Genomic DNA, 21,114 nt, shown 5'->3' on the forward strand with positions numbered 1-21,114 from the left:
AAGCAAATATTTTAAATTAGAGTTATCCTCCCCTTGCCATTAAATTTTGAAACAGAACTTTTCATGCAACTTGTACTTCATATGTTATCTTTAAAAATAAGTTTTATTGGCAAGTATGGAAAGCCTCAGCTGTCATATTATAGAGATTTACATAACGTTATGCTGAGGCTTTCAATGTGAAGATAATACAGCGTGATAATGAATTAAATCATTAAATGATAAAATGCTAAGTTGAATCTGCGTTGTGTTGACTTGCAACTTCAGGTGATGATTTAATTCATCATCATGCTTTATAAACTTTACATTGGAAGCTTCAGCATAATGCTATGTAAATCTCTAATATATGACAGCTAAGGCTTTCCATAGGCAAGAATGGTTGTATACATCATTTATTCAATATCTTGAGTATATAATATAAATAAATTGCTTGACATGGAAAAAGACATAATCTGAATTTTAACCTTCTTTTAATTGAACTGTCAAAACTAGAAATGCCTCTTTGAAGATGTAAGAAAACCAGTGAGTGACATTACGGTTTTGATTACTGTAAAAGTACTTTAATTCGTGGGTATCAGTTTTCGTGGTTTGAACAATATGTACATGTTTGTTGTTCCTAAAAAAAATATTAATTGAAAAATTAAAGCAAGGAGCTATGAGATAGGGTTCCACAGCTATCTTTACCCTACCCCAAAACACATATTTATGAATTGATTTTTTCTCCCAGTCCTGTTTTACCTCTAGAGCCTTTTCCTCTACCCCATCATTAACCTCTTGTTGTATTTCATCTACATTTTCATCTTCATCTCCCTCCTCAGGACTGTTCTTTCTTTCATCAATGGCATTCTCTAGTTCAGACACAACTCTTGACAATTCTTCATTTAAATTTGTAACAATGTCTCCTGTGAATATATAGCAATGGATCTTTATAAAATGACTAATTAAAAGTCTTTACAATAATTCATAAATCTTGGTATGACTATGGAAATGGTCTCCTAAAGTATCCCAACCTCCTGGTACTGGGTTTTTCTTGCTGTGTTGAAGACCCAATGATGGCCTTCGGCTGCTGTCTGCTCTTTGGTCAGGTTGTTGTCTCTTTGACATATTCCCCCATTTCCATTCCCAATTTTAGATTGTTTGCAGCTGATACTGTAAATGGTCTATTTTTGGCGGTATTACTTCTTGCAATTCTTATGTAGCAAGCCATGACTTGAGGGGTTTTCCCAGTGTTTTCGTGTCTAAAGACCAACTTTACATGAGGGGGTGATGGGATAATTAAGAAATATTATCTTAATTAATTACGAAAATAGCAAAAAAGTCATGAGAAAATGGCTCACTTGAGAGTATTTTGATTTTTCAAAAACAATCCTATGTGATGTTTTTGAAATCATAATGCATTAAAATTGAGGATCTTGTTTTTGAGATATAAATGTTACTGTGAATTTGAATAATGCCTAAACTGCTTAGTGATTTAATTAAATGACTTTTTTAATCACACACATACACCATTCCTAATATGTCTACTATACACCTACCCACACTAGCAGCCTGAGATGGATTATTGTCATCAATACTCCTGGGATTGTTACTCTTTGTACTCTGTACTCCTGGGTCTGATTCTTCATATTCTTCTTCTTCTCTGAAAAGAAACAATTGATACAAAATCAAAATTGAAAAAATCATAGAACTGAGTGCATACAAATTAAAATCAAATCCTGTGTATATCAGGAATCAAAGGGCTTGTGGGTGTTGAAGGGTAAAGATTGCTTAATTTTGTGAGCTTATGGTTAACATTTAATTGTACATGTTGTAATTTTGCAGTGTGAACTTAAAATTAACATTGAAATGTATTTTCAGAATGTGAACTTAAAGTTAACATTGAATTGTAATTTTGCAATGTGAACTTAAAATGAACATTGAATTGTATCTAGAAATAGAACACATTAAGGCAAATGATATATTTTTGTAAATTGAGTAATCTTCCTTTGTTCATAATCATCTAATGGGTGCCATGCATACAACCCAAAATAAACAACAATTTTGATAATATGAGGATTTTGTCTCAAAACTAATCAACCATCCTCACTCATAGGTTACAATGTACCAAATAAAATTACATGGGCGCAGCCATTTTATGAAGGGAACATGACATAGAGATAAAAATAGATGGCTTTCTGTGATTGGTTGTTATATCTTTTATATATTTTTCTTCTGGAAAGCATTATGAATGAAGTTTCATGCAAGCACAAATTTGTCCTTAAATGTATAGTATGAAGGGCTGGAAATATTTTTTTTATGTTGCTCAAAATTAGGGAAATTTTTCTGTGAAATCGTCAGGTATCGTGAAAAACCCCAAAATTCACCAAGAAAAGCCATGGGACCATATATATTTGAGTGCGGTAAAATCGCAAATAGATATCGAGCTTCAATTAGACAACAACAGTTTTTCGATAATTAGTTTATTAAAAGCGCCTTTTAAGGAAATAATTGCTAAAAATAGCATTGCCGGCAATGGGGCCACCATTTAGTACTTTATATCCTATATCTATCTTCTTTCAGTTCATTCAAAAAATTCAAATACCTAATGACATTAATTTGGTGTCTCTCTATCTTCTTCCTTAGTTCAGCTATAACACTGTGCAGTTCAGTAATCCTCTCTTCGTATCTTCCAGTTGTTTGTTCCAGTCTATCCTCAAAATCTCTTTGCTGCCTAAGTTTATCAGTCTAAAAAAGGAATCCAAAGAATATGTTCACTTTTATTCAAATAACGAAAATGGGGGCTAACTCTAATGAGCAGACCATATCTTTTTACAATCCAACAAATTTAAAGGGTTGTTTTTCTGTACTGTCAGTTCTATTTTGTATCTACTTTTGTGGGTCTAGCAAAAATTGAAGTTTTGTGGGTTTTTTTAAACCTGCTTTAAAATACTGTAGAGGTCAACATGCTGAAAATTTCAAAGTACTTTTGTGACATAAACCTCTGACCTTATGACTTCACATTTAGAACTCTAGTATCGCTTAAACGCTGTAAGAAGTAAAATACAATTTATAAGTTTTGACTTTTGTATAAACTTGTTAAAAGATACTAGCTATAGGCCTATAATTTGGAATGGCACACACATGTTTTGTCTACATAAGACTCATCAGATGCCCTCCAATCAAAAGTTACAAAACCAAATCAATTCTATCTAGTCAGAAGCCTGTTTTTTAGTAGTTGTCGTTTGTTAGTGTGGTTCATAAATTTTTATTACTCGTTTTTTTATATGTAAATAAATTAGCCAGGTACGTTGGTTTTACTGTTCGAATTGTTCTACACTAGTTATTTGGGCCCTTTGTAGCTTGCTGTTCAATGTGACCCACGGCCAATAATCTGACCTGTAGTTGTTAACTTTTATACATGTTGACATGGTTGGAGAATTGTCTCATTGGCGTTCACACCCTGTCATCTTAATAATATATATGTTCTTTGATGAGTTTTTTTAACATGTATCAATTTTAAATTACCTGTAATTTGTTGAGTTGTTTTTCAAGTGCATCTCTTTCACTTATCACACGATGAAGTCTGTTGTTGATTTCAATAATCTCCCCTTTCAATGAAGTTAATGCTGCCAGGTGGAGCTAAAAAAGATTAAAAAAAATTCTGAAGATAAATTATTTAAGCACATCACATCACAATGAAAATGCCTTGATGGTAGAGTGGTTCTTTCATGCATGTTAACTCCTGGGTTCACTCCCCTGATGGGTCAAATCATAGTCTTGAAAATTGGTAATTGTTACTTATTGGTAAAGCACACGCTATTAAAAAGTTAGAACAAATATGGGTCAGCTAGTGTCCAGGATAAATTTTACAGGAGGATCTACTTTTGTTCCAGCAAATTGTTACCTTCAAGAACTAAAATGTTTAAAATCAAGCACAGTAAAAGGAGGAATGACTGTTCCTCTGACCTGCAAATTGTTACCTTTAAGAGCTACCTGTTTAAAATCTGGTTCAGTGTGTCAGTCTAGAAGGAAACAGGTGTCATGTTCACATCATTTAGAACACCATGTTATCATCAGTGATTGAGACAGATATATATTAAATCTCGAGATTAAACAGTCATCAATCAATCTATCAACAGAGAATTTTTACTTAGATGTATGGGATATTTAAACTTCTTATATGTGTTAATGAATCCATCACAGGTTTCCAAATTCTGTTCTGATGATTTTGATTTGCCAAGTTTTCTAGAAACATTCTCTGATATAACATTACAGTAACTTTTTTAATGTATTGTGAATTAAATAAACCAAGCTGGAAACATTGTACATCTATAATTAATGCACAGTGGATAAAGCAATAAAACAAATAAGATAGACTATAATAATAATGCATACAGCAACCAATCAATGTTCTATTTCTGTGACTGAATAAATTATTAGAAAAAATATATTGACCTCGACCTGCGGTCTTGGTAAATATAATATTCTAAAATTCTTAAGTAAAGTCCTTATAAATCCATCTTATTAAAAGTTGATTCCTACACAATCAAACATTGTTTTAGTCAAAATTAAAACTGTATATGTGTAAATTGAGAATTAATAAGATATAAGAGAGAAATTATGTTCATATTTTAAACCTATATCAAATATTGGAATATCAAATCCTCATGAATTGTAAGTACAAACCTAGCCTAAGTCGGAGAATTGTGAGCAATGACAGCAAAACAAATATGAATTTGCTTTTATTAGTGTCAAGTTGACAGACCATCTAAACATTTGCCAAACTAAAATTTCAGCAACAGAAAAACTGTGCGTTCAACTATCTAATTTTTAATAAACTAAATGTAGTTACCATGATACCTTGGAGTAACAATCATTCATTAAGTCTGACAATTTCAAGAAATACCAATAATTCTATATTTGAATAGTACATGATGAAATACTGGAATGTTTGCAGAGCACTCTTAAGAAAGTCTTGATTTTAAATTAGAACTGTTTTTATTAAGCCACAACTAAACATTTTGTTTTGAAATTTTCCAGTTTAAGAAATCTTGATTTTTTTTATGTAGTTTCCAGCTGTTCTAATACCATGAATACCTTAACATTGAATATTTGCTACTAAAATTAAGAAGCTCTTATTTACTTTATGGATATAATTATCAAGGATAAAAAGTATTAAAATCTTTGATTGCGACCTTACAGGTCACAATATTTGGCCATACTTCTATCGATATTAAGTGTGGTTTATTCTGTGGTTGTTTTTGCAGTTATCTGCACTAATATAAAGAATAAATTATTTACACTTGTATTTTATAAAATCACATTACAATAATTTCTCAGTTCCTGACTAAAGATTATAACACTTTCTAAATTTTATGCCTCAGAATTAAGTGCTATCCTGTATTTACCACTATACTATAGGAATGCTTAGACCATAAAGTTGACATCCATTAAAGGATGTATAATTACTTGATTCTATGAGGAGCTATAAATGACCTAACAGGCATCAAAAAAACAAAAAAACTCATGGAATAACAATTTCAATAAATTTTATGAGTAGTCAGCTGGTTTAGGGACGACATCAAAAATTCAATGAAGGATAAACAAGAATGTGTCCAAAGTACACGGATGCCCCACTCAATCATTTTCCATGTTCCATGGACCGTGAAATAGGGTAAAAATCTAATTTGGCATTAAAATTAGAAAGATCATATCATAGGGCACATGTATACTAAGTTTCAAGTTGATTGGACTTCAACTTCATCAAAAACTACCTTGACCAAAAACTTTAACCTGAAGCCAAAAACTTTAACCTGAAATTTGCACTATCATTTTCTATGTTCAGTGAACCGTAAAATTGGGGTCAAAACTCTAATTTGGCATTTAAATTAGAAAGATCATATCATAGGGCACATGTATACTAAGTTTCAAGTTGATTGGACTTCAACTTCATCAAAAACTACCTTGACCAAAAACTTTAACCTGAAGCCAAAAACTTTAACCTGAAATTTGCACTATCATTTTCTATGTTCAGTGAACCGTAAAATTGGGGTCAAAACTCTAATTTGGCATTTAAATTAGAAAGATCATATCATAGGGCACATGTATACTAAGTTTCAAGTTGATTGGACTTCAACTTCATCAAAAACTACCTTGACCAAAAACTTTAACCTGAAGCCAAAAACTTTAACCTGAAATTTGCACTATCATTTTCTATGTTCAGTGAACCGTAAAATTGGGGTCAAAACTCTAATTTGGCATTTAAATTAGAAAGATCATATCATAGGGCACATGTATACTAAGTTTCAAGTTAATTGGACTTCAACTTCATCAAAAACTACCTTGACCAAAAACTTTAACCTGAAATTTGCACTATCATTTTCTATGTTCAGTGAACCGTAAAATTGGGGTCAAAACTATAATTTGGCATTTAAATTAGAAAGATCATATCATAGGGCACATGTATACTAAGTTTCAAGTTGATTGGACTTCAACTTCATCAAAAACTACCTTGACCAAAAACTTTAACCTGAAGCGGGACAGACGGACGAACGGACGAACGGACGAACGAACAGACGGACGAACGAACAGACGGACGAACGGACGCACAGACCAGAAAACATAATGCCCCTCTACTATCGTAGGTGGGGCATAAAAACTTTATTCACATAGTTTTTTGAATAACCCCCCCCTCTTAACTTAATTTGGGAAAAATTGATTGACCAATAGGGATATATGAAAAATCGATTTTAGATTAACAAAACTTGCAGCAACGTTAACCCCCCCACCCCAAACTATTTGATTTAAGTTTTTTATCCTACATCGATCTTTTGATGTCGTCCCTTAAACGACAAATATAAATGTTCAATGATGTATAAGTTTATAATAGACTGAAAGTAAAAGCAGACTTTGGCAAATCCAAGAAATCAAATATTCATAAAATTAAGCTTTGCCTTAGGGAGCTGGGACCTTTACTTTTCCTTAATATTTTTCCTAATTATCAATACAGAAAGATATCTAATAATTCATTTCAGAACAGAGGAACTGACTATTGATGAGCTAATGATATGACAGAGAGGCAATATATATACCAATCATTGACACTTTAAATGTTTGAGGACACTAAACATTATATACTCAAGTACTACAGTTCTCTGTAAAATACAAGATAACTACAAACAAATTGTGTTGAGGAAATGACTGACCACTTTTAAAAGTACTTTTCTTTAAAACATGAATTGTTTTCAGTATCAATTTCCTATAGATACTAACATACTTATGTACCTTTAAGTCTGAACCACTGTGAAGTCGATCCTTTGATGATGACAAGGTATGATTTACTTTGGAAGGTGACAGGTCAAAACTTGACCATGACTTTTTACAAGTTATTATCGGTGGTCTATGTTTAGTGTCACTTTTCTCCTCTACAGAACGAGAATGGATGAACTTTCCCTGTTTATCAACTAGACAGTAGTAAGACATTGTCAATTTTAATCTGCTGCAACTTTGAAGTCTGAAATGATGTACTGTGAATACTAGTACTGCGTCTGAATTTCTTGCTTCTGTTTAAGTGTCACATGGTGTCAAACTACAGTTTTTAATTTTCATATTTTTCATCACTAATACTACAACATCGCTTGGTTCTTTGTAAATTAATCTAGTTACATTTTGTAATAGAAGTCATTGCTTCAAGTTTCTATTGTTTTATCATTAAAATGTTTAAGTATGCTTCCTAGTAAAGCTAAGCAGTTGCACTACATATACAATCTATGCCAAAGTACAGCTGTCCAAGTTTTAAATTTACGGTTCCTTTTCAAGATCAAAACTATAACATTATCAATACTTTAGTTGCTTCATTAATTACCACACCATAACAAAACTGTATGATGATATATTTGGTGATACGACCAAGTGTCTCTCTTTTTTAGTTCTTACTGTAAATGTATAATACAATGTCAATATTCTAAAAGCCTCACAATCTTTACGAAGCAGAGCTATAACAACAGTTTCTGTTTCTTCCGGTTGATTCTCACAATTTTCATAAATATATATACTGCCAAATGTTGAGATAAACAAACTGTTTCAAATATCCATTCAGTAAGAACAATTTACTCCCCAAAAAACAACAGAAAACTGAAAATGTTTACTTTTAACTATCAGTGTCAAACAGGAAATTCACATTTAAACTCTCGTTCAAACATCAAAGACACAGAACTTATGTTATATCATCCTTCTTCCTCCATGGCCTTCCTATAAATACATTTGAATGTCAAGTCTTCATTTCATTATTTCTTTCCTGTGTTTATTTTTATATCTTTTCCTGATCATTGTAAAATAGATTTCTTTAGTTATTGATCATCTTCGTACAAGGCTATTCGAAAATCAGATGTATTTTGGGGTTTAAAAGGCACTTTTTTCACTGGACCCCACATATATATATATATATAATTTGAATAAGAAACTTGGTTCCAACCCCACTATCCCTTTAAATAATAATTTTAGAAGCCTTCCAACCACCCACTCAAATTGATTTTAAATAACCTTTTTTCTTTTATCTTATATGAACAATAAAAATATACCCAAGAAATAAAAACTATTTCCTTTTCAATGATTTCATTTTATTCAAAACTACAGTAATTAATTATGAAAGTGTACTGAATTTTAAAATAAAATTTTACTTTTTCATGTCTTTTAATGGGGACGCATTTCATATTATTTGGTGACTCTAATAAGCATGTTAAAATAGGAAACATTAATACAAATCCCCTGACATATCATACAGATGTCAACTGAAAAACACAATACTTTTAACAAAATTATTTATACTTAAAATGCATGAAACCAAGTAGATTAAAATGTAAAGGATTCATTCATATTGCAGAAGATACTCAGGACGTTTTTCTTTAATGAATTTCAACGTCTTCAAAACTGAAATAAACATGAAAATGTTTGTGTAATTACAACAAATCAGCCAACTCAATAGGAAAGATCTTCTGCAACATGTATAAAGCTACAGATGTCAACTGAAAAACATGATACTTTTAACTAATTTTGCAGTAAATGGATAAAATCCCATTGATAAAATTTAAACTTTTATATTGCAGAAGATACTCAGGACGTTTTTCTTTAATGAATTTCAACGTCTTCAAAACTGAAATAAACATGAATGATGAAAATGTTTGTGTAATTACAACAAATCAGCCGACTCAATAGGAAAGATCTTCTGCAACATGTATAAAGCTACAGATGTCAACTGAAAAACATGATACTTTTAACTAATTTTGCAGTAAATGGAAAAAATCCCATTGATAAAATTTAAACTTTTATATTGCCGAAGATACTCAGGACGTTTTTCTTTAATGAATTTCAACGTCTTCAAAACTGAAATAAACATGAAAATGTTTGTGTAATTACAACAAATCAAGCAGACGTCAATAGGAAAGATCTTCTGCAACATGTATAAAGCTACAGATGTCAACTGAAAAACATGATACTTTTAACTAATTTTGCAGTAAATGGATAAAATCCCATTGATAAAATTTAAACTTTTATATTGCAGAAGATACTCAGGACGTTTTTCTTTAATGAATTTCAACGTCTTCAAAACTGAAATAAACATGAAAATGTTTGTGTAATTACAACAAATCAAGCAGACGTCAATAGGGAAGATCTTCTGCAACATGCATACCCTACAGATGTCAACTGAAAAACATGATACTTTTAACTAATTTTGCAGTAAATGGATAAAAATCAAGTTGATTGAAATTTAAAGGACATTTATATTGTCGAACTTCCTGAAGATCACTCAAGACATTTTTCGTTAATGAATTTCAATGTCTAATTCAAAACTGAAATAAACATGAATTAAGTAACAAAATTAAGTAACGTTTGTATAATTACAACAACTCAAGCAGACGTCAATAGGAAACAGATCTTCTGCAACATGTATAAAGCTACTATTGATTATTCAGCTTAAATTCTTGTTAAAATAATTTTCTGTTTACATATCCTTGTTGCCGTGATTCTTTGCTCTTTTAACATTCAGTTAGAAGTTCTGGTATAATTAAAGATTATCTTTGATTTTGAAACATAATGGGGATTTTCTGGTGATTCTTAATTCTCTTTTTACATTCAGTTAAATTTAATCAAAGAACCTCCTTAATTACTTATTATCTATATCGTTTTGAAAATAATGAGGATTTTCTTGTGATTCTTTGCCCTTTTAACATTCAGTTCAAATTCTCTCAAGAATCACTGACTTTTTGCAAATAATCTATAGTTGACAGGCTATTATTCAAACTTTTTTTGAAAACAAGAAAGAGTTTCTATCTCATTACAGGGTGACTTCATTGCCTTGAAATACCATAGATTATGTTTATCTAGACAATGCCAAAGATGTTAGCTTATGACGTCATCATGTTCTAACTACTAATTAAATGTTAAAATTCATTCTTGTGTTATGTTCAGTTAAATTATAAATATTTATTAAAGAAGATCTGGCATAATGATTTACATGAATTGCCCATTATTATTTCATCTACTTGGAGCTTGGAGTGTTTTCCGTAGAAATTATTTGAGCCTTGAGGGGATGTGGGGGCTTATATAGCACTAGATTTAAGGGACTTTCAAATTCTGAATGATGGAATCTATTACTTAAGTAATGCATGGGCCATAGGGACCTACTCAGTTTGAAACCCCCTTATAAACAAAATGCTGTTAGCTATACATAGGGTCTTTATATTGGCACAAGCAGTGATATATATAAATGCTACAAAATTTAACTTTCCTTCCCTTAATTTAAAGTGCCTGTCATGAATTCTTTTTTTTTTAATTTCCTGAACTTCAGATTAATATTATTTTGACTTGAGTATGATAAGTGGGGAGCTGAATAATTGAGTTGATTAACAAAAGGTCTGCATATATATTAGTCCCATCACTTTAATCAGGATATCGGTACAGGCCCTTGTTAACTTGTAAACCCTGGTTTATATAAACAAATTGGCATATCTCAAAAAATTTAATGCATCAACCCCTCCCTAATAGCAAATAGAAGAAAAAATATTCTGGTGAAATATTTAAATTTTTTGAGGAGCATGACATAGATTAGTTCCAATTTAAGAGCCAAATTTTAGAATTTATTTCACTTTTTAAAAGAATTCTTACACATTTCATTCATCAAATTACCATAAATATTTCAGACCATGAAAACCTCCCGTCAGATAAATTTTGACGGGTTAATTACCCTTTTGATATGCAATGTTTTTTATCTCCTATCTTTATACCACTGCTGAATGAGTCGATAACTATTTTGATGTATACTGAATTATCCTCTAAGTCACTACATCAATTGATTCTTAGAAACATACATATTTCTACATCAATCCCCGAGTGGATGTCTATTTCAAAGGGACAATTTGGTTAGGAATGGATGCGGAAGTCTTAACTAATTATTGATATTTTCAAAATTCTGCATACCAATATTTTCTTAAAATGGTATGATCCAACTTTTTATATATTTTCTTTAAGCTGAAGTCTTAAGGATGATTAAGTAATTATTGATATTTTTCGAACTTCTGCATAATATTCCTCAAATGTTGTGATCTTACTCATGTATTTAACTTTTTATATATTTTCTTTAAGCTGAAGTCTGAATGATGATTTACTATAATTATTGATATTTTCAAAATTCTGCACTAGCTGCATGCATAGTATAATAAATCCCTTAACTGTTTTGATCTTATTCATGCATCTAACTTTTTATAAATTTTTTGTTAAACTTAATTTAAGCCTTATCAAAATTATTGATGATTTTCAACTAATTTTCATAGCAATATATTTCAAAACATTTTGATCATATTTATGCATTCCTAATTTTTCATTTTCTTGAAGCTGCACTTAAATTAATTATTCCACTACCAATACTTTGTTTTTTCTTTTTTTTTTCATCTAAAGAATGCAATTCAATTGGCACAAACCAAAAAACTTCCACCAAGATACCAAATTATCTGCATTCAAACTTTAACACATAATAACATCATTCCTGTATGATTTTCCCTCATTGAATAATGCACAATTATGTCACACAAGGAATCACAATATTTTTCAAGTTATCTCCCTTGGAGAACAGAATAAAAATCTTGCTTTGATTCAAATTCCAATTGTTTAAACAGATTAATCCAAGCTCAACTTCCTTTTAATCCAAACTGATTTTACAATACTTTATGTATATAATATCTCCTTCAATTCACAACCACATAAGGAATTATCTCCCCTTATCACTCTTTCAACGGTTAATCTCAATTATATCAAAACTTGAAATAAAATCAAAGTCCCCAGTTTTGAACAGATTTTTCGTAAATGAAACAGTTTCTTTGTTATATTCAATACCTTTGTTTGTAATAACAACACTTGAGTACGAGACGTAATTTCCTCAGGAAACTTATCGTTGGATCATGACGTTTCCTATGCTCTTACAAGCAGGAACATACAAATCGTTGTTGGTTATCTTTACTTAAACAAAAGGAAACAAATCAATTGTTTTTATTTCATGTTCTTTTAAAAGTTATTTTTAATATTTTGGTTAATTAATACTTGAAGCTGTTTGGTTTCTTTGGTAAGAAGCATCGCTATAGGCTAATTTAAGAACACAATATTTCACTACTAAATTGAGCATGGAAACAAAACGTTTCTCACTCTAAGAGTTAGGGTTGCAATTCTACATGTTGTATTGAATAAGCATTCAGAATTTTTCTACACAATTTCACTTTTTAGTAAATATGACCTAGATCTTTGATATGGTGACCTACAAATCTTCATTTTATGTGACCATATATATATCCAAGTAATTTGTAATCCCATATATATGATGTATTTGATTTAACATCTTAAACAACCTTTCCAACAAATTGTAGTCTCTTTTTTTAGTGACTTTGACCTTGACCTTGGCCATAGTGACTTAAAATTGAATGTTTCTTTTTTTAAATTTAAATGAAATGAAAGCAAAGGACCCTATAGCATGTGATGGGAATACTATTCAACCATCAGACAACCATATGATGTCTGTACACGAAAAAAGTTCCATTAAAGAGAGTCTGGACAGGGTTGACAGAGTACAAAATGATGGCCCTAAATGGGTAAAACTTACAGAACAAGTGAAACTGTGAGCTACTGTTCATTGATGATACCACTGCCGCAACTCATGGTTTTAAAAGTGTAAAAAGATGTAAGTGTTTGGTAAACAGGAATTTGTTGAGTGAGGAATCTGAAAACACTTAACACACTGAGTAAAGCTGACTCATATGAACCCTGAAACCAAATTTTAGAAATCCATATGATGTAGTTCCTGAGAAAGATGCTACGAATACATTCATGAGACGGAAAGACAGAGGTAAAACAGTATACCACCCCTTATTTAAAAGGGGATTATGGGGCGGGGGGTTAGAATAAACAAAAAATAGGTGTTAAAATATAAAGAATAGAGAAAAATTAAGAATAGTATAAGGAATGACCCCCATTTCCCCAATCCATGCCCTCATACATGAGTACTATATCCTTACCTTACAGGATGACTTTTTAGGATCACAGACATGACAAGAAGACTCATCTTGTATCCCATTACTGTAAATATTCTCTTTTCTGGCCATACTAAATCAGGTGACCAAACTTTTACAACAGATCACATGATCATCATGTGCTAATTTAATAATGTCTATGTCTAAAAAGTAATTCCTCTTCTGGATGTTTCAACAATAAATCATATCTTCAAATATGTCAAATAATGTCACCAAACATTTGAAGTCACATGATTATCATGTGCTAATTATGTCTATTTCTACAAATAAATTCTTCCACAATGTTCCAAGAATTAAACATACATCTTGAAATATGTCAAATATTGTCACCAAGCATTTGAAATCACAAGATCATCAAAAAGTATGCTTCTTTTCAATGCTCATGCAAGAGCAATTAAGTTTTTGAAATATGCAAAAAAAAAATCAAGATACTGTTCTCCGAATGATGTCAAAGTACGATTTCTACAACTAAATTCACTATTCATGATCAATAAAACGTTTCTTCCATTCCACATGAGAATCGTATAATTACATGTACACGTAATTGTGACATGTTATGTAATCTTAGGTTCCAGGACTGATATTAAAGTCAATCATAATATATGAGCAAGTGTAATTATTATATGAAAAACAGGTGGCATTTATATACTAAAACTTTGGTATGAGTCTGTTAAAACACTTTTAATACCTCCATGATGTGTCACTCCTTTCCCATTTCAGTAAAACAATAAAATCTCGTCTAATCTTTTATATAATGGCCCCAAAATATTATGTAACTGTTCAATGCTTCAAAATAATATTTGAACTTCGGTACTTCATCGTTTTGCTATGTTATGATATAACTATGAATAATTTAGTAGTTTTTGTCCATCATTTTCACAGGAAAAAAATAAACATTGTTATTCATAACATCCAATTTTGGATTTGTACTGTACAACTATAGATTCCTATTGTTGCATTAACTTTATCAAGCTGAACTTAGTTTTACGAAGGTCAAATTGGCAACGTAATCACTTTTGACATTATAAATCCACTCACAACATAGAAATATATCCCTGGAAACTGACAACTTACGATACAATAATACATTTCATATTGATAACATATTCCAAATTTTACACTTTCAATTCACAGAATGCCCAATAGACTTTTCAATCACGTTAACTTTTCAAATATATATTTATATCTAACGGTAGATTTATTCTAAAATGTGTTAGCTGTGAATAATATTGCTTTAATAAACTGTTGCTTCAGAAATTTGAGAGAACTTTTACTGATTAACAATCATGAGTTAGATCACATCCCCTTTTTCTGTTAAAATCATTTCCATGGCGTAAATTAATTGATTCCATAATAAAAATCTTTTTATCTTCTCACTAAGAAATTCCTCCAAAACTTGCAGACATATTATTTCTATTCACTGTAAACTGTCTGAATCGCTAATCAATTAATAACAAAAAGAGCATGTTGTTCAATTTTCTCCAAAACATCCACAGTTGAGTCAGTATACTGTATAATTACTTTAAACAAAACAATTTTCTCATTTGCATTTTTATGCATCTGTACTTCACGTACTTAATGCACAAACTATTCAATTACAGAAATATAAATTTCCCCAATTCCCAAATTATGCATGCATGCAATCCACAAAAACATGCATCCAAATATAATGAGTCAAATATCTTAGAATTCGTTCAAATGTACTTTAAAACTGCAAGTCTGACATAAGCTTGTTAAATTTTATTATATTTTTAAATTAGTACAATCTCTTAAAATTAATTAAAATGCACTTTGAAACCACAAGTTAAAGTTTTGTAATGCTGACATCAGCTCGTTAAGTTTAATTCATATTTTCAATAAAAAAAATATCTGTGATTTTAACAGGTGGTTTCAGGAATCAATATCAACTTCAAACATGTGTTTTACGATAATTTAATCTCTAAACCATAAATATGTTTGCATATCTCATCAGAAAAACATCTTTTTCTCCATCCTGTATACAAACCATTCACCATAGGTCAATAACCATGTAATTGGACACTTGTATGGTCAATAATTCTCCTCATTTATAACTAATATTGTAGACATATATCCTACAAACCATTCTCTAATCAATTCTCAAATGAATTTTTAGCCAATATATAGCAGATATCCTTTTTTATAACCGTATGTATACAATATATAAAATATGCCTTCAAAGCAATTATTCGGCTATTATTTTTATTTACTAGAAATTTTCCTCCTGAGAAAAGGTACTGAATTAATTTTTGTAGTAAACAGATCTTTGCAATACTAATATCTTAAAATATCCATCTTTTTTCACAGTTTATATTTATATACATGTGACTTCAACATAATTGGTTGGACACTATTTAAATTCACATTAATTTCCCTCTAGGAAAAGATGACACCTGCTATCCTTACACCAACAAATATTTTTTCAATAAATATATGTGTATATATATCCATCAATATATATTGTCTACCATGTTTTAAATTTCCTCTCTTGAAAAAAAACCTGACACTTGTAATCTTTGAAACAAAAAAAATCTTGGATATATACTATTTTAAAGTCTCCAACATTTTTACAGTACATTACTAGGTGCCTTTAAAATAATTAGCAGCTACCATCTTTTTTTTAATTTCCCCTCCTGGTTAAAAACTGACACCTGGTGTCAGTAATCCTTGCAGCAAAAAGATCTTGGAAAAACTATTTTAATCTATCACCACAAAAAACAAAATATATCATAGATTATGTAGATGTTTAAGATCAGTATAAGCATATAAAGTTCCCAATACACATTTAACAGGAAGAGACTAGACTCTTCTCCTACTGTGTGTAAAGCTGCTTCTTTTCAATCTTCCACAATTACTTCTCCTCATGATCATTAATCTTAACACCTTTAACTACCTATACAATCACAACTGTGTTTATCTACAATTAGCCAGGGGTACTGATACATAACAAGCACCTGTTAAATTCACTTTTTTTTATGTCAGGCCAAGGATATATAAATCATAGATTCTCAACCAACCCCTAAGAGAAACACATGTTCAAGGATGCATAACATTTTTAAGAAATTTGATATTAACTTTCTTTTTTTTTTTTGGCTTTTCTTTTTCTTTTTTTTTCATTTTTTTGGAGGATGGGAACATATTTAGTTCTATCTTTTCCAGAAACACTTTGCATTATATATGAGATATCATATACCAACTCAGACTAGTTTTTAATCTACCTCTGGAGTTTTCTATAGACTTGTACGAAGACTTCAGGGGGAAAACTTAAATTCAAATTTCAGTTAAGACTCATTTACCCCCCTCCCCCCCCCCCCCCCAAATAACATTCCATAGTAAATAGTTATCAGAGGTACAAGGATTATAATTTAGTACGCCAGACGCGCGTTTCTTCTACACAAGACTCATCAGTGAAGCTCATATCAAAATATTAACAAGTACAAAGTTGAAGAGCATTGAGGATTCAAAATTCCAAAAAGTTGTGCCAAATACGGCTATAAGGTAATCTATGCCTGGGATAAGAATATCCTTAGTTTTTCGAAAAATTCAAAGTTTTGTAAAACAAAAAATTTATCAAAGTTACAACAAGCATGACAGGAATTTATTCCCTCAAAAGATAATTATAACTTATGACCATTGCAACCAGCTTGCATCTTCACAAACTCATAAAAATGTACTTCAGCTATCAGAAATCAGTTGACAGACATATAATAAAATCTTAGTCTACACCAAAATCAATCCTCTACTACAAACAGTTATATCTTGTGAAGTTTCCAATGTTTACAGAATGTCAGAAAACACTTATAACACTGCATACTGTCCAATTGACAGTGATACTCCTATACCAATCAATACTGTAGGTTATCAATACATACTGCATAGATCTTTTCTACAGAAATACAACCAAAAGCACTTTTAAATAATTGACTGTTTCTGACAATCTTGGCTCTGACGAATGAATAATTGACCCCTAGGGATTCAGCTCTTAATCCTTCAAAATAAAATCTTACAAGAAAATTTCTGTTCAGACATATTGGACTTTTAACATGCAAACTTATAACTTAAAATAATTTTCAAATTATGAGAATTTTGTGAAAATATTTTTTTTGAAAGTGTTATGACACCAAAATAATTAGGATTTTTCATCAAAACATTTTTTTGTGAAAAGTCCCAATTAAAGAGCCCAATGAAAAGTACTTTGAAACTTAAATGATTACGAAAATCTTGGTTGTTGGAAAAATGTTATAGTTTAATAGAAATTATCTCCCATGTGGAAAGGTTTCTTTTATATAGCATGTACTGGACCAAATTAACCAAATATATTAGAATTAAAACCCATAAGTGTGTTTCCTCAAGACTCATTATTAGAACTAAAATTAAAACAAAAGGAAAAAAAAACAAATAATCGTCCTCATTCAAATTCTAGTATCTTTGGCTCGTTTGTTCTAAAAAATGCAGATTCATCTGAAGTGTACAACTCAAGGGTGATCAGTAAATAGAAATACAATCACAATTTCCATTCTCAATTTTATTAACACTTCGTTTTCTTCCTACCAGCAGTAAACACATGACAAAATATGTTGTAATTGGTTTGGTTGTGCAGTAATGCATAAATTCCGAGCCATGTCAAGTAGAAATTAGGACACTAAATCTGATGCCTAAATCAGAGAGAATGCCACATTCTCTGTATATCAAGAACCTTTGTGGCAACAACTTTTTGAGTGTGGTTCATACATGTAGGTGGCCTGTTTCAAGGCTAAATTGTGGTTCATACATGTAGGTGGCCTGTTTCAAGGCTAAAGTGTGGTTCATACATGTAGGTGGCCTGTTTCAAGGCTAAAGTGTGGTTCATACATGTAGGTGGCCTGTTTCAAGGTTAAAGTGTGGTTCATACATGTAGGTGGCCTGTTTCAAGGCTAATTTCTATCAGCAATCTAAATTTTCTGCCCTTCAATTCATCCAAGTTGAGTTCTGTCAGCCCTGTTACAGGACCTAACCATTGTATGTGTTACTTATTTATTCTCTTTCTTAACATGCAAGAAATGTTTGCCACTGGTGACTGGACATTAAGGAAACCAATAAATAAGATGTGATTGTCAATGAGACTACTCTCCACCATAGAACAGATGACACAGAGTTCACAACTGTAGGTCACTGTGAGGACAGTGTTTAAGCTGTTCCAGATCATATTTCAACATAAGGATTAGTATAAAAAAATTCTGTTAATGTATAGACTTTTGACAAAAAAGCTTTAAAATTCACAATTTAATTTCTAAAAAGCTATACTATTTAATACAATCAACATTATTTGATTAATTGATTTCTAAAAAATGATCAAAGGGAGATAATCCAATTCATCACATCTGATCAGTGATAAAGATGATCATGATCATGATCAGGGTTTTAGCTAGGATTTTGAGGGCTTTAGTCACTTTTGCGCGTGATAAAAATCAGGCTTATTTTTTTATAAAGCAAGGGATCTAGGATGTTTATCAAACTAGCTATACATATATATCCAAGTCCTTCAAGGACTAGTCTAGGATCTTTGAAGACTTTAGGATTGCTAATGTAGGCAGTTATTTGCAATATTGAATGAATTGACTGATGTGATGCTAAGATATGAAGATAAGAACAGGGATCTGGTAATATGGTCAAAACTTCACTTCAGTTATTTTCAGGGCACACCCCTTATCAACAAAAGTTGGGTGCCTTTATTTTTAACCACTGCACAAATGAACTTGTAACGACTTTTTCACTTCACAATCATTTATATCCTTGAAAATACGTTTTAATATCTATTTGGAATCAATTTCTTTAATATTGGATAGAAGGATCTGCATCTATACTTAATGGGACAATTCTAATGACTGTAGACTGTAGATCACGTTTACTTTCGATTTTTAAACGAAATGAAATGAAAACGGGAAGTGACAATTGAATAATAATTTTAGAATAAAACCGGATTCATCTACGAACTTTTACGCATGCGCAATGCATTGAACAGGAAGCACCTGTTTGCAAGTGAAAATATTTACGTTTTGAATAAAGTTCATTCTTTTTAATCGAAGTTGTCGAAAGTTTTTGATGAATATATTTATATAAAGTATGACGAAAATACGTTGAAATGACGAAACTATGACAAGCAAACTGCAAATTATAATCCTAAGGGAAATATTGAAATTTAAATAAAGTTGAAATGTCCGGGAAGTTTATCAATCTTGTTCAAATGACGAAAATACGACTGAACTGTGAGAAATGATTAAAATGAAATGCTGACTGACTGATTTAACTTAAAGGGAAACTTCGCAAAAAAATCAAAAATTGATATTATGTCCATTCTGTATAAAAATGCTCAAATTTATAGATATTAAAGTTTTATTCCGCTAAATAAGAGACCACCATCGATTTTAAATTTTGAGTATCAGTTCTCTACTCTCCGCCATCTTGTCACCTTCTCCGATGAAAAATCCCGATATGTCAATAAACCACAAAGGAACAAAACTACAGTAAACGATGTAGTCGTAATTGCGTGTCGATATCTTGTCAATCGTACGGTTGTTTTATCTGACTGACTAACTTGATACGGAAAATGGTCTTATATTTTTAAATAACCATATAGTCTGTTATTTTTAAACTGATAATATTGTAATTAGTTAAAAAGTCAAAGTTCAAATCATAAAATGATAAATAAGTGTTCCGTGGAAATTGTTTTCGAAAATCTAATTCGTTCATAATTCTTTCAAGTAATAAACTTTATTTAAATAAATTCGGATCTTCCCTTATCTGATCACCAGCATGGCTAAAGGTATTACTCCCAAAGGTATTGGAAGGCGTGTAAGGTGACACGTCCAGGTATTCAATCGATTTCCTGTCCGGCGGGCTTGCAAGTTCATGCATCGTTTCACTTCTGTAGGTATTGATCAGTGTACACGACCGTTACTTATAACTTTCCATTTTGAACTATCAGGTGCATGTATAATATACATTTTTGTCTTGCGTGTCCGAAAGTGATATAATATACTAGCCATTACTGAACTCATATGCTTGTTTATAAATAACATTTCTGGTGTAAAGAATATTATTTATAAAAAAAAAATAATACAAAAAAAATAATTGAAGAAATACAAATCTATTTACATATTTTTCCAAGGGTTAATTTGGGAAAATGTAATATATACTCGTTGTCAATAGTTTAGGACAGATTAGAACATACCAGAATTATTGATCTAAAAAAATGTGCGCACTTGTCGACGATTCGTGTATACATACGCCTGGTAGAAAGTTACGGAACTATAGTCAGTAGCGCAATTTAAAATATGTATACATGTATACATTGAACATAAGAAAGAAACATACATTTTGTGTAAATTGTGGTAAAAGTTTTGTAAATAGACTAGTCCACGTCTGCCAACAGTATGTAATCAACGAATTCGATAGACTATTGTATACCAAAAGAAGAAGAAGAAAAAAAAGAAACAATTTGATTTAAATACAGGTCAATTTATAACTTGCTTTGGTTCATCGAAGTTAAGAACATAGTAAACTCACAGAT

General features: G+C 30.9%; 1 protein-coding gene across 4 annotated transcripts in view; it reads right to left on the reverse strand.

Annotated features, from left to right (window-relative positions):
- The window catches only part of LOC143052331 (colorectal mutant cancer protein-like), a 49,817-nt gene that overhangs the window by 21,422 nt on the left and 7,281 nt on the right, over positions 1-21,114 (reverse strand). The window contains exons 1-5 of one of the 4 annotated variants that reach the window (XM_076225334.1): positions 13,533-13,647; positions 3,502-3,615; positions 2,579-2,721; positions 1,533-1,636; positions 736-899 (exon numbers count right to left, since the gene is read on the reverse strand). In XM_076225334.1, coding sequence (XP_076081449.1) covers positions 736-899; positions 1,533-1,636; positions 2,579-2,721; positions 3,502-3,615; positions 13,533-13,619 — 612 coding nt within the window. In that variant the 5' untranslated portion in view covers positions 13,620-13,647. Of the gene's footprint in view, positions 1-735; positions 900-1,532; positions 1,637-2,578; positions 2,722-3,501; positions 3,616-7,260; positions 7,488-11,951; positions 12,306-13,532; positions 13,648-21,114 lie in introns of those variants that run through there. The other 3 variants (XM_076225335.1, XM_076225333.1, XM_076225336.1) reach the window with 3 other exon arrangements.

The sequence above is a fragment of the Mytilus galloprovincialis genome, chromosome 11 (assembly GCF_965363235.1).
Source record: "Mytilus galloprovincialis chromosome 11, xbMytGall1.hap1.1, whole genome shotgun sequence".
In the NCBI taxonomy this organism is placed as follows: Eukaryota; Metazoa; Mollusca; class Bivalvia; order Mytilida; family Mytilidae; genus Mytilus; species Mytilus galloprovincialis.